We start from the raw sequence: 14,362 nt of genomic DNA, 5'->3' as shown, positions 1-14,362 counted from the left end.
GCTTCCCTAGTTGTATGACTTGTAACACATGCTGCAGAGCCACTGTATGCAATGTGATTGCCTGTAAATCCTTGCTATTTACTATCCTCATGTGGCCAGCAGTGTTTACTGCAGGGTTAGGAACAGCAGTAGGCTTTTCAGTGTTTGACCGTGGATATCTAGTCATGACAATCACAATAAATAGGACAACTGGAGCCAATACTTTATTTGAATTGAATGTCAATATATTCATTGGCAATGTGTGTTCACTGAATTACTATCTTTAATTGTATAATATATGTACAATGGCAATACCTTTTTTTAAGACAAGTTCCAGCAGGTATTTCAGTCCGTCTCTAGAGTTTGTTATTTTTGGTCTTTTGCAGTTTTTAATTATGAGTGACTCATTTAAGAACCATGTCCAGTAAGACACAAAGATTTCTTTGTGGGAAAGAATCTATTGTGGCTACATAAAAAGTGCTCGTTTTTTTTTACAGGAGCTATGGGGCTTATTCTTTCTCTTCCTCTGCAGTTTCGTCATCTTTTTTCTCCTCTTCTTTTGCCTCTTCACCCTTTCCTTCCTCATCTTTTGCTTCCTCAGTTTTTTCCTCTTCCTTCTTTGACTCTTCACCTTTTCCTCCGTCTTCCTTTGTCTCCTCACCCTTCTCCTCTTCTTCCTTTTCCTCCCCGTCCACCTCTTTCTCTTCCTTTTTCACTTCTCCTTCCTCCTCATCCTCGTCTTCTACCTCCTCTCCTGTCAGGTGCTCCAGATCTGCAATGCGGTGTCTCAGAGCCTTGTCAGCTTTCTTGTAATTTCCCAGAATCTTCTTCAGCTTGGTCTGCATCAGCTCCATTGTATTATACAATTTGTTGACCTTCTCCTCCAGCTCCTGTACCTCAGGCATGATGTTAGCTGGGTCCAACTCTATCAGACCATCTTTCATCAGGATCTGCCGGCCTTTCTCCTCTAGCATGCTTTTAGCATCAGGATACTCTGTCAGTGACTCCATCAGGTCATCTTTGGACAGACAGAAGAGGTCTGAGTATCCAATGCTGCGGATATTTGCTGTTCGCCTGTTCCCTGCTTTGCTGCCTTTAATATTAAGGATGCTGATCTCACCAAAATAGCTGCCGCTTCCAAGTACAACAAACTGTGTGACACCATCATCAGCAACAACTGCAAGTTTTCCATCTTTGATAATATACATCTCACGGCCGATGTCGCCCTTCTTGCAGATGTAGTCTCCGGGGCTGAAGACTTGAGGCTGCAGCTTTAGCACCAGTTCGATCAGTAGGCCTGCCTCACAGTCTGCAAAAATGCGAACTTTTTTTAGAGTGTCCATGTGGACCTGGATGGCGATTTCAGCCTTTAGCTTGTCTGGAAGGTACCTCAGCACCTCTCTTTCATCCTGTGCCTTGCCGTTATTCCATAGAAAGTCAAACCATGTGATGACTCGCAACTCAAGTTCCTTGCTGACTTTTCGAACCTATTAATGAAAAGAAAGGAGGAACATTAAAAAACACAATCAACAGATGATTGCACTAATTCTTTTCCACATTTTTTAATGGACAGAAGAGGGCCGTCTACCTGCATGTACTGCTTGATGTTGTCAATTCGGGCCTGAAACTGGGCTTGGGCAGCATTCATGTTGGAGATCATGGTGGCGATGTTTCCTACAATTGTGGCGAAGATCAAGACTCCAACTAAGAAGTCAACCACATGGAAGAGAAATTCTGAGTCCAGGGCTGGTGGTGGTGTTTCTCCAATGGTGGTCAAGGTCAGTGTGGACCAGTAGAGGCTGAACGCATACTTCCTCATGGGCTGCCCAAACTCAGGTTCCTCAGGATCATCCAGAGCCGGGTAAACCCAGTCATCAGCCCCAAAACCAATAGACTTGGAGAAGGAGAAGTAGAAGCAGGCGTTCCAGTGGATGATAATGAGGATGTACATGATCAAGTTGCCGATACGGAAGATGTTGGGGTAGTTGGTTTTGGTCTCTGTCCTCGTGAAGAACTCCATCATGCGGCCAATTCTCAGCAACTTGTTGATGCGGATCTCTGGGTAGTCAAGGCCAAAGACGAAATAGAGGAAGTCAGTGGGTAGCATGGAGAGAACATCGAGACGAAACTGGAAGCTGCTGATGTAGCAATCCCATAGCAGCTTCTTATCTTTCACCATCAGACCTTGCTCCAGGTAACCTGCATTCAAAGAGATACAAATTTATGCAAAATATATATAAGGTTTTGTGAAATTAAAAGTTTCAGAGAAATGTTGGAATTGATTGCCCATCAAAAGTATTCCCTATTATTGCACAAAGACAGTCAACGTTCAAATTCAAATTATTAGGTAACTTTACCCAACAGCTGGCTGAATCAGTGATGATGTAGGCATCTCATAGTAAATGGATGTCAGCACTCATGCAATTTAGTGTTTTATATTTGTTCACAATTTGGATCAGCTTGTAAAGATTGGTCTAGCATTGTAATTAGTCTTTATTTTCTGTTGATTAGAAAATAAAAAAAAAAAAAAAAAATCCTAGTTACATCCATTGTCATTCAAATTTGTAAAACAATTAAAACAATAAATCCAAGATGGGTGAATACTTTCTATCAGCACTGTAAAATAATGTGTTCAAAATGGTTTCACATTTTTAAAGTCTGTTTTAATACCATGCTCATACTGTATGCTAATATGTACATTAAAACAGTTTTTGGCTGCTGGTCTTGTCCATACTTGCTGTGAAAAGCTACATTTCAGTGTTATCAATGTGGAAGAAAATTCACAATCATTTATGTGCAAAAACTGCGTTCAATAAAAACTTCAGTAGTCTGAGTTTGGAATGTCTACTGGGTATCTTCCAAATTAACAGTCTTTTTAGTACCATATTACCTCTTTGTGTTTCCCCGGATGGTGTTTCCGTGCTGAGCTGCGGTGGAAGGATAGTAATACAAAGAGGGAATTTTGTAAAATGCCTGTAACCTCTAGGCCTCATATTAGCTTTAGCTGAAAATTTGGATGCATTTTTGCACAGAACGAGAACTGTGGAATTTGTCCCCCATCACTTACACTGAAATCATGTTAGGACAGAATCTTTTCCTGCATAGTATTAACAGGAGGAACATGTCCAGCAGCCAGTAACTTCATCACTGTACTTGAAAACTTGAGTAACTTGTAAAAATGTGAACCTATCCTTTAACGGATTTGAAAAGTCTTTCTGTAGTTTTAAAGGCTTGGCCTATGTCACTTTTTTACCTGTTCTGGTCCTGACGAGTATATCAGCCAAATAGATTATGTCTGAGGTGTAGTCCAAGATAATCCAGTAAATGATGTAGTCATGCTGCAGCTCCTCAAAGCAAGCCCTGTTCACATGAGAAAATGAATCATGTTGAGCAGCTCGTCCACTATGTTCTGTTGTGCTACTGCTGCAGCCGATCCGTTGCCAATCTCAATAGTCTCAACTAACGCAAACAGTAGCGTTCAAATCCAATCAAATAACTTGCCAACAGATTTTGAAACAACAAAGCTATTTTCCTTCACAGACAGCCGACTGCTAGAATTGCAATGATTTGTAACGGCTTCGTATGGACTAGGATATGAAGAGTACTTCATGAAGCCGAATGGAATCATATGAACATTTGGCCGGCAGGGACACTGCAGTGTTGAAAAAGAACCACTGGTTTAAAGATGTCACCTGGCTATGATCATGGTCCAGTTGTACATGACTGGTAGTGTGATGATGAACAGCCAGTTGTAATACAAATTCCCAGCAGGATTAATGACAAACAATTCTTTGGGCCTAAGAGAAGAGTGAAAGACAGTGTAAATGTAATACCTGTGAGCATACAGTATTGGAAAAGTGCTCTTAAGGAAGTCGCTCTAAATTATGTACTTACTTATCTTTGTCCTTTTCCTTTTCCTTTTCCTTTTCCTTTTCCTTCTCTTTTTCTTTTTCTTTTTCTTTTTCTTTTTCTTTTTCATTTTCCTTTGCCTGCTCTTCTTCCTTTTTCTTTTCGTTCTCCCTCTTCTCCTTCTTTCTGTGAGGTGAATAAATGCATTGGAGAAAAACTGTGCATCAAACATTCTTTTTTTACCAACATTAACTAAAATGTTTGTAATATGACATAATTACTCTTTCTTCTCCTTCTTCTCTTTTTTCCTTTTTTTCTTTTTCTCCCTGGAAAGGGATTAATTAACACATTTAATATGCCTTACTGAAGTGACTTATAAGAATCATCAAAGAGAAACTGTGTTTTACAAGGGCTTCACTTCGTGAATTGTACTTACTCTTCATTATTGTTACTGTTATTCATATTGAGCAGATGATGAGGATTTGATTGAGGTGCACGTCTAGAAAAAACACAGCATGTTCCCACATAAAGTTAATTAACTGACAAATCTCACTTTGCTATTAATCATTAAAGTACTGAAAGCCCTCTGTGAAGCTTCTGCTCACAGGTCATCCTCGCTGTCTTCCTCGTTGTCTGTGGCAATTTGTTGTGCAGTGTGAGGTGGTACAGTGATGTGGGGAAGGGTGGTCGAAGTGGTCATGGCAGCAGATCGGCAGTTTAGCCTGCAAAGATAAGTCATAAGTAAGGATGAGAGCTTTGGACGTGAGGTCATATAATCTTACATACAGAGCTGGTCCAACGCAGGTGTGGGAGACTGCCCAATTATGTACATGTAGAGCTGAAACTAGAGTCTATTATTTGATAAGTTGATCGACAACTAATTGTCAACAATTGTTTTTTTTTTAAAGCAAAAATTAACCACTACCAGCATCTACAATGTCAATATTCTCTGGATTTCTTTGTCTTCTGTGACAGTAAACTGATTATCTTTTGAGTTTTTGGACTGTCGGTCGGACCAAACAAGACATCTCAAGACATCATTGGTCTCTCTGGGAACTTGTAATGGACAGTTTTCACTATTTTCTGAAATTTTATCGACAGAAAAATTTTTTTAAAAAATCTTCAGAGGACTCGATAATAAAAACAATCAAAAGTTGCAGCCCTGTCTTGCAGTTTTCTCCATTGCCTTGATAAATTATCAGAGGGAAACATTTAAGATTGGGTAACAAAAGCACCAACAGTGTGTTTCCAGTTCCATAACAGCAAATGTGTTCTCTAAAAAGTGTGTTGTCAAACTCCTCATTCAGTCCTACTGTAACGAAAATCTCCTTGCTGAAGAGAGCAAACGGGAAAAACGACCTTGTTCAAAACAGTGCTGCAAATCATTAATTGACATCTGCACTCATTTAGTGAGGATACACAACACAGAAAATAAAGATAGCAAAATTTAAGCAGTATGTTTGTCACTTCATATCTGTCCTGCCAATCACATCAGGTCATCACACCTACTGTAATGTTCTCCTTGGCCGGACATCTTAACTAAAGCAAAAGAATTTGTGCGACATTTCCAGTTCTGTAAAAATTTAAGACAAGCGGTCTCAAAGGAACCAGACATGGATAAAAATTAAGTGAAAGTTAAGTTTGACAAATAGTTGAGAAAAACTGTATTGTATCTGGTTGCATGAACAGGTGATGCTACAAAAATAGCCTCCAAAGTGTAGAGATGAAGCATAATCCATTCAGTTCCATGTTTATCTAAACTCACCCGTTCCACTTGTTAATGTAATGTGGAGTCCATTTCCCTTTGATCCTCGTGTTTTTTTTCAAGTTCTGGAGGCTGGCCACTCACGGCAGCAGCAGATTTATTGTATCAATTATCGGATGCTAAGTAAAATAAAATCAAAATGTTGCTAGACACCTACAAGCATTGAGTATAACTAACTGTGTCATAGAGTCTCAGTGACCCTGATAAGGATTTATGGATTAGAGTTGGCTGAGAAGAGGTGAGGCAAAGTCACTCATCCTTCTTATTTGTCCACCCTAGTGGGAGATAAGGTACGTTCAAGTGAAGTTTGGACAACCCTCAGATAACTTGTTAGTGAGGATCCACAACACTAAAAACCATTTTAGTGACACTTCTTTTTTTTTTATTATCTTCAAAAGGCTGTAATTTTACTGACCCCCCCCACACACACACACACACACACACACACACACACACACACACACAAACACACACTGGCATCTCCTGCTCAGTCAGCACTCTCAGCCATATCCAGCTCTGATCCTATTAGATCGTGCCGGGGTATTACAGATTTCAGATCAGGTGGATCCGATTCCTTTTATATGAATAAGAGTCATGATGAGTGAGATTCAATCTGACCCTCTGTCAGTGTTGAGTGTTGTGTCCCAGAAGCAGGAGAGCCTCCTCCCTGGGGTGCGCTAGATATCCTGTGGTTCTGTGGCTCTCCCTGTTGGCTGAGGTGATGTTTGCATTTTTCTGACGACACATTTCACAGCTTTTGCTGGTACTCGTCTAATAACCGCTGCTGCGTTTTGGAAATTCAAGTACAGTATCGCACAAAGTATGTTAATTAAAGACAGAAAAACAATCAGGAAGAAAAGCTTTAATTGTCGAATTCTTGAATGAAAACAACCTTTACCTGTTTTGCTTTACAAAGAGCATTACAGATTTTTTTTTTTTTTTTTTCCACATTTACAGATTTTTTCCCTCGTCTCTTTTTAGCATGCCACAGCTTTTTCATCGTTGTTGATGCACCTACAGCACACACTCCTGTTTTCAGCCTCTTTTTTAACTGCTTATATAGGAGCACTTAGGCTGGAAATAAGAGGAAGATGACTACAGTGCGACCGGATCTGATGCCACTCCAGCTGTTACAACCTCGGCTGCCAGTGGGGCAGCAGCGGCATCAACGGCATCAACGGCAGCAGGGACATCGGCTGCGGCAGGAGTGGCCGCATCAACAGCAACCTCAGGGGCTGCCATGGCAATGTCAGCAGGAACCACATCTGCAGGAGGCACATCCACAGTAGCAGCGTCAACAACAGCAACATCAACTGTTGCAGCATCTACAGGGACGTCAACCACAGCTGGCTCGACAGCAGCTGCAGGGTCTGCTGTCGGCTCTGCTGGTGCTGCTTCAACCACAGCTGGCTCAACAGCAGCCGCAGGGTCCGCTGTCGGCTCTGCTGGTGCGGCTTCAACCACAGCTGGCTCAACAGCAGCTGCAGGGTCTACAGCTGGCTCAGCCTCAGCTGCCTCCACCTCTTCAGCCTCTTCTACCTCATCAGAGTTTAGGGGGGCAGCAGGAGCAGCAGGTTTGGGGGCAGGGTTCCCATCCTGTGCATGAGAAATAGAAAGCAAATGACTTAGAGCTGAAATACAGAAAATCCACATATTTACAAAAAGGTTAAATTACTATTAATGGAGGAAGGACAACAAAGCCTATGAACAAAGTTGTATTTTGCCTTTTATGGCTCCAGAGGAGCTTTGTTAAGTGTGAGAAAACTACTCAAGTGACACTTCTAAGCTTGTGCTTAGGGGTTACATATTTTAACAGAAGGTCTGTATAAAAACCGGTGGCGAGGAGTTTAGAAGACGAGGACATTTACTAGGCAGAGAAAGTCTAATGAAAAACCCAACTGGTTGCATTGTAGGAAACGTATGATCCAGCATTATCGGAGCTTGACCCATGGTAGGGAGTAAAGGTCACCATACCTTCGACTCTGATGCTGCTTCAATTTCCAACATTTTTTAAAACCCTTCTCTTTAAAACCCTTGTGTCTCCCATTTTTATGAAAGTGCAGCATTAAATCGCTGGAGTACCACTTTAAAACCACTGCCAAGAACATGAAAATGCTGTGTTTGTTTCCCCAAAGCAAATTCAGAAAAAAAGATAACACTCCCGTGGTGACAAAATGCACACAATTCAACTCACATTTTGATCATTTTGCTGGATTTTATTTTCAACCAATGTAGCTGTCACTGTCAGGGAAGCGGCTCTCTTTCACAGCTCTCTTTTTAAAGCACACATCATGCATTAACAGCAAAAAAAGCAAGTATAAATAATAAAATGAATGATTGCTGAATTCCCAGTTTCAGTTTCAAGGTCCTGGTATTATGCATGTACACTGTCATGGCTTAGAGGAACATTTGAAAAGACCAGCGCCATTGTTAATTTTATAGGTAAAACCTGTGCTTTTCCTACTATAATAAATCATACTGTCTGCTGTGAAAAAAGGCCAGTTGGTTGAAAAAATTATCAAGATATGAGATTATTCTTTTGTTTTTTTTGTCCTTCTTTTATCCCAAATTTGTTTTGGGGGAAACAAACACACTGCAGGTCTGTTTTTAGGCAGAGCTCCCGAATGTTCACGAATGGGAAATCTTGAATAGCCTACTGTGTGGTTATTTTAGCTTGGCAGGAGTAACTATATCAAAAAGATTTACACGTAGTATATCTTTGTTAAGAGTGAGAAAAAAAACCCATATTCTGTTCAGTTTAACATGAAGATGTCTGCTTACCTCTGTCTCCTCCTCTGATTCCTCTCCAGCATCCACAGGAGCTGGAGGGGGAACATCAGCTGGCTGAGCTGGCGCAGCATCCACCTGCATAAATAAAACTCTTTTAAGTCAGACAGCTCGTTGAATTGTGACAGATTAGAAATTATGCTGTTACTTACCACTGCTGCACCAGCTGGCTGAGCCTAAACAAAAGAATAATTCATGATTAGGTAACCCACAAAGTTCAGTCATAATACCAGAGTTTAGTTTATGTTAGTTTAAAGTTTTCATATTCTGCAAATCTATAAATAATGTCATGATAGAGTTTTAACAATATATAAATATACTTACAGGAGTATCAGCAGCAGGAAGGAAGGGGTTTCCAACTACTCCCTGAAAAAATACAGATTAATGATTGTGATGAATGCCTACCTATCGGGGTAGATGAGCAGATGATTTATATTTCTCTCTTTTTTTTGTTGTTCTTGTTTGGTTTTTTTTAGGTGAAACTAAAGTGAACCCCCACTACCTGCTGCTGGTACAACCTGTAGATCTCCATCCACCTCAGGGCCTCATTAGCATGTGCTGCAACCTGCTGAAGAAATACCAGACATCTCCAGACATGCTCAGTAAAAATGATCCTCTCTTTGTCAGACATCTATCATTTTGTACATTTCATGAGATGACAAAAAACATGGTATGACATGTCGTAGCAGACAGATACCAAACTTCGCAGAAGAACAAAAAAAAAAAAAGCCCTCCTACCTCAGTGCTTTCACTTTGTGGAGCCTGAAAAATTTAGAAAGGGGAGTGAGCAGACGTGGATAGCTTTATGCAGCGTCCTATCGAACAATAGCGTTGTCTGTAGTGCAGTTTTTTAAAAGTCAGTCAGATTAAAGTCAGCAGAAGGTCAGCAGATTAAAAGCCAAACAATATTCAGAAAGACTTACAGGGGCAGCCAAGGCAGTGACCAACAAGCACATCATGAACACCAACAGCTTCATCGTGACCCTTCCTAGAGTAGAGTACATATAATTTGACACATAAAAATTATATTTTCTTAATTTCCTTTGCTAGATAAAAAGAAATTTAAAATTAAAAATAACAAAAAAAAAAATAAAGCCTATAATATATGCAGGACAATGTTTCTAACACAAAATATAATTTCTTACATATGAAAATCTATCACCTTTTTTTTTTCCTGGTGCAGAGAGCGGTGGAATATATGTCTCCTCAGAGATGAAAAGTAATCTACTTCTTCTCTAACATAGATGCCATTTATATACTGGAACATACATTCTGTAACAGCCAATCATATCCAGTAAAACTCGCAGAGCTATGTGTTTGAAGAAATCTCCTTACACTTCAAAAATGAAAAAAGAAAAAAAAGCAAGGCATGTAGGGTTAAGGCCCCCACTTACACTTAATTATACATTTTGCAAGTAGGCTTTGCACACATACCCCTCTTCATTGCCCTAAAACCAAACTCCAAAAAAAGAAAAAAAAAAAAAAAAAGAACAAGCCAGCATGATGCTGACATAAGCATGTACAGTGATGATAATGACTGAGAAGCACCACTTAGTTTGACTTGAAAAGATCATATACAGGAAAATTAAGACAGTCTTTGTTGGTTAAGGCAGTTCAGTACTGTTCAGTACTAGCATTTAGTCCTCCAAATATTAAAATTAAAATACTGATAACACTGACGATCATGTCATTGAAGTCCTCAGATCATACAGCAAATACTGCAGTGCTTTTTCCCTACTACACATACACCAGTTGAAAATTAATAGGAGATGATACTCTGTGTAACTCTGAGCATGACAGTTGCGCAGCGATGCAAAGCGTATTCACTCAACTACCCTACTTACACAGAATTTTATTCAAAAGTAGAAATATCAAGTATTTCATAGAAGAAGACAGGATTAGAGACAAAGCCAAAAATGAAAAAAGATCTGTGTAGTGGAACTTTTTTTTTTCTCTTTCCTCATCTATTAATCATCTCATGACCCCCCAGGTTTACTTTGTGACCCTTAGGAGGGGGACCGACCCCTGGGTTGGGAACTACAAGACTTCACTATGTAATTGTACTTAAAAATACAGTGGCTCCACCTTCACCAGCTGCAATAGCAAAAATCCTGCCTACACACTGTTGCAACAGAAATAACAATCTAATAATATCATATATAAATCAAAGACAGGATACATTTTTCTGCAGAATAATTACTTTTACTTTTGAAGCTTTAAGTACATTTGGCCGATTGTACTTTTACACTTTTAAGTAAGATTTAAGTAAGATTTTAAATTCATGACTTTCACTTGCAATGGAATATTTTTCTCCCTTGAACCCAGGTTGTGCCAGGATGAGCATCCGGCATAGAAAAAAACGATGCCAAATCAATTATGTGGACGTTGGTCCACTGAGGCGACCCCTAACAGGGGCAGCCGAAAGACAACAACAACTTGCAATGGAGTATTTTGACATTTTTGAACCGGTACTTTTGCTTAAGTAAAACAGTTGATTGCTTCTTCCACAACTGCACTGGAGTATTTTGTCATTTTTCTAATACCAGTCAATTTGGCCCATTTAACACCAGTTTTCCAAACACCATTTGCAATTACATAAACACTGAAATTTACAGGTGTGTGTGTGTGGTAGAAACACAGACACACACACACACACACACACACACACAATACCAATGGGAAGTACCACTTTCATGGTATCTGAGTTTTCACTGATCCGTGTTTGTTTTAGCTGGTGTGGTTGCACATCACAGCGATTTAGAACATTGCAGGTTTGTTATGTTTGTTTTCTGTGGTTCTAAATCAGATAATAAAGGACTTACTCTGTAATCTCAAAAAACGTATTCTGGACATTTCTCGCCTCAAAGCTGCTGAGCTGACGAGTGTAATTAAGATAACAACATCTTCGTTAGTTTTTCAAAACTTTTACTGTTGTTATCTTGGGGAAATTGTTTCTTTGTTTGCTACCTTGAAAAAGGGAGCAGTCAGAAGGTTAATGAGGTTATACACTGAATATTTTTTGTACCAACAGGAATTCCTACCTTTTGCCATCTTGAATAAATTGTGCCTTGTGTGAGCCAAGCCCACAATGTGCTGATTTCTAATTAACAAATGCATCGGAATCACAGTATTCATATCATACCAATTCACTTCTTCCAATTCATCCGTGATTCAAGAGCAAGTTTTTTTTTTTTCGGTTTGAGTTTGGTTTTCTCTCTCCTTGCAAAGCAACACAAAACTTTATCTCAAAGTGAAAAATCCAAATTAAAGAGTGTACATGTAAACATGAGCAGGCTTACTTGCCTTGACATGGTGTGGAGCTTGTATCTACTGGTTAACGAACAAGGATTGTCTCGTGGCCTCCATGAAGAATTTCACCTCAGGCCAATACTATGTTTTTTGTTGTTTTTTTTTTCATCATCGTGGGTCTGGACACAGTTGATTGCTTGTCCTCTGTGATTTTCTGCATAAGAGCTTTTGATATATATTTTGTCTTTTTTTCTGGTTTTAAAACGTTTTTGATATGGTACATTCATATTTTACACATTTGCTTAAAAGCTTTAAACAGTTATTTCTTTAGCTTTAAATAGGCCTATTGTCTCTATGGACTCTCCTTCTATGTCCTTCAAGCTGATTGCTCCGAGAGCTCCGATTTAAATCACCTGCCCAGCCTTGTAGAAATGGTAGTCAGATGACCTTTGGACTCTTGAAAAGTCAGTTTGCAGGAACACTGATCTTTAGAGGATGAAACAGATGGTTGTATCCAGATTTTGCTCCTCAAAAAAGGCAATGTGCAGTCACTACACAGACATTTTTAAGACCTGAGTCTTACCATTTGATGTTGTTATACTATGTGAAAAATTATTATGCCATTGAAACGTGGTCTGTGAAAACAACTTTCTAAATTTGCAGTAACAACAGAACAGACCAGGCCAGTTTCAAGTTGGCTTTGAGGTTAGTGAGTCTGGATTTGTATTGGTGCCCAGGCCTGGCGATCTCTGGATTATTGTCACTATTGCACTCACTGCACTCTCTGCCGAAGAGACACTTCCAGCTCAACAGCCAAAGTAAGACTGCTATGTGAAGTGAAAGGATGGTGTAGCAAGTTGTGTGCTTATTATTGAATCAATCATTTCCTGACTGTAATGTAACATTTAAGAGTTATATGTTTCATATTTGTTCCTATGTGACCTACAGACCTGTAGATATTGTTTTCAATTATCATTACACTATCACAGTGCTTATTTCAAGAAAACTACCTTTTTTCTATATTTTTGTAGGTGTTTTCATAACTTCAAAGTGGTACTATGTAGAGCAACAGTCATCATACTGAGGCTGTGACATGTCAAATTAAGGCTTTTAAACCTGCTGTCAACAAGTCCCCAGCTGTGGGTGATAGAAGTTACGAATTAATGTGGTCTAAAGTTCCAGGAAAGAAAACGTCTGACAATCATAGCGTGAGAGGATGGCGCCTGTGTATTTCACGTCTGTTTGAAGAGATAAATATTAAGTCATGTTGTGACAGGTTTTTTTTCCCCAGGGGAGTGAGGATCAGGAAGATATTTTCCCTTTATGGTATTAAGACAGCTAAATTTCACTGTCAAATTTCGACTGCGGGGAAATGTGCTCAAACACTGTGGCAAATGACTGTATGCTCACTGTGTGTTTTACTTATGATGTACTGTAGCCTATGCAGTATGTAAGATACATAAACTCTACCTCTATTGTATATGCTGCGCTCTGATTATTTAAGTCTAATATCACAGAACAGACCTATAGACTTGACACTGATACTGTGCCTGATACCTTCCCAAGTCCTAGTCAGCCATTGCCTCCCCCGATTACTTATTACTAAATAAAAATAGTTCCATTACAAAGAGGAGTAAATTACTTCCTGTGCCGATTTGGTCAGCTTGACTGGTGTGGTGAAGACTGGCTGTTGCTGTGTGCTCAGACTCACTGGCAGCTCCTTGCCAGAAAATTCTGCAGACGATGCCAAAAATGCAGCAGGGCTATGCCCCTTTATACCACCTTGGGTACAGCACCTCAGGGAAAATGAGCAACAGACTCCAAAGGTATAATAAAATGCTCTGCTCTGTACAAACAGTGATCAAACCAACACACAATAAGCTGAACAATAAAAACAAGTCAAACCATGCAATTAAAAAAAAAAAACCAGTCTGAGAGATCAATTATATCAGATCAGCCTTAACTCTACATTTGATGTTCTCAGGCTTTTCTCCCATCCCAGTCACCTGACTGCCAGATCCTTCTGCTCACCTGCCTCCTGTTCACAATCACCTGAGCTTCCCTGCCCTGTCCCACACACCAGTTCCCAGTTTCCTCATTATCCCATTATCCCCACTCAGCCTGCCATTTACCTGGGAGGACTTTGGATTATTTAAAGAAACGTTTCTCAAGGAAGAGTCAGGCTTCCAAAGTTACTGGCTACCATTATGAAGCAGGACCATGAATTCGCCCAAAAAGTAGCCTTCACTATTCTGCTAGCTTCCAGCCCCTTTCCCAGTTAGTTGGCCACCAGTCAACTCCTCCTGTGGCTAGCAACAGGCCTACTAGCCACCAGCCACCAGTCGGACAGCCTCCCGACTGCTACCCTCTAGCCAGCTGCTCCTGCGGCTGGTCTCCAGCCAGACCCCGACCCTGTAGACCTTTGCAATCCCCTTTCCTGGGGACTCACGTTACCATTTCCAGGAGGTATCTAAGGTTTAGAGCCAGTAGAAGGAAACGTTGTCCCAAAAAACATCGATACCCTCAGCTGCCCAGCGCCCCAGAGCCTCCGCTGCCGTTCTCCACATGTTATGCCCTGCCAGAACCCTGAGTGTCTGTTCCTGAGATGGCTGTCCCAGCGGATGCTCTCTTCCAATCTGTTCTGCCACCAAGCCATCCACCCAAAGTCTCCTGCTGTGCTAAATAATGACACGTGTTAGGCGACCTCTAGCGGACATATAATTGTGACTGGAG

At 40.3% G+C, this 14,362-nt stretch overlaps 2 protein-coding genes across 15 annotated transcripts; both read right to left on the bottom strand.

The window, feature by feature from the left end:
- Positions 1–518: 518 nt before the first annotated feature.
- cnga1a (cyclic nucleotide gated channel subunit alpha 1a) lies at positions 519–4,528 on the bottom strand (the record flags this gene model as incomplete). The annotated part of the gene is made up of 8 exons (XM_040146704.1): positions 4,434–4,528; positions 4,265–4,327; positions 3,874–4,014; positions 3,672–3,776; positions 3,233–3,339; positions 1,568–2,178; positions 641–1,466; positions 519–604 (listed from the first exon to the last, which is right to left on the bottom strand). Coding segments are annotated over exons 1-8 (2,034 nt in total), but the record flags the coding sequence as incomplete, so codon positions are not given.
- Positions 4,529–6,536: 2,008 nt separating this feature from the next.
- enam (enamelin) lies at positions 6,537–14,325 on the bottom strand. Of its 14 annotated transcripts, none has more exons than XM_040144893.1 (9): positions 13,272–13,585; positions 12,043–12,115; positions 9,304–9,368; positions 9,119–9,142; positions 8,883–8,948; positions 8,705–8,746; positions 8,533–8,556; positions 8,375–8,458; positions 6,537–7,189 (listed from the first exon to the last, which is right to left on the bottom strand). In XM_040144893.1, exons 3-9 carry the CDS (start codon positions 9,355–9,357, stop codon positions 6,689–6,691), a joined length of 795 nt encoding a protein of 264 aa, XP_040000827.1. In that variant the 5' UTR covers positions 9,358–9,368; positions 12,043–12,115; positions 13,272–13,585; the 3' UTR covers positions 6,537–6,688. The 14 variants fall into 14 exon arrangements, with proteins under 14 accessions (XP_040000827.1, XP_040000826.1, XP_040000833.1 ...); XM_040144892.1 differs by lacking the exon at positions 13,272–13,585 and adding an exon at positions 12,213–12,452; XM_040144899.1 differs by lacking the exon at positions 13,272–13,585 and adding an exon at positions 12,213–12,452 and having other exon boundaries at positions 8,883–8,945.
- Between the last annotated feature and the right edge of the window lie 37 nt (positions 14,326–14,362).

Source organism: Xiphias gladius, chromosome 15 (assembly GCF_016859285.1).
Source record: "Xiphias gladius isolate SHS-SW01 ecotype Sanya breed wild chromosome 15, ASM1685928v1, whole genome shotgun sequence".
NCBI classification, from domain to species: domain Eukaryota; kingdom Metazoa; phylum Chordata; class Actinopteri; order Istiophoriformes; family Xiphiidae; genus Xiphias; species Xiphias gladius.
This window is presented reverse-complemented; position numbering and strand designations above follow the sequence as displayed.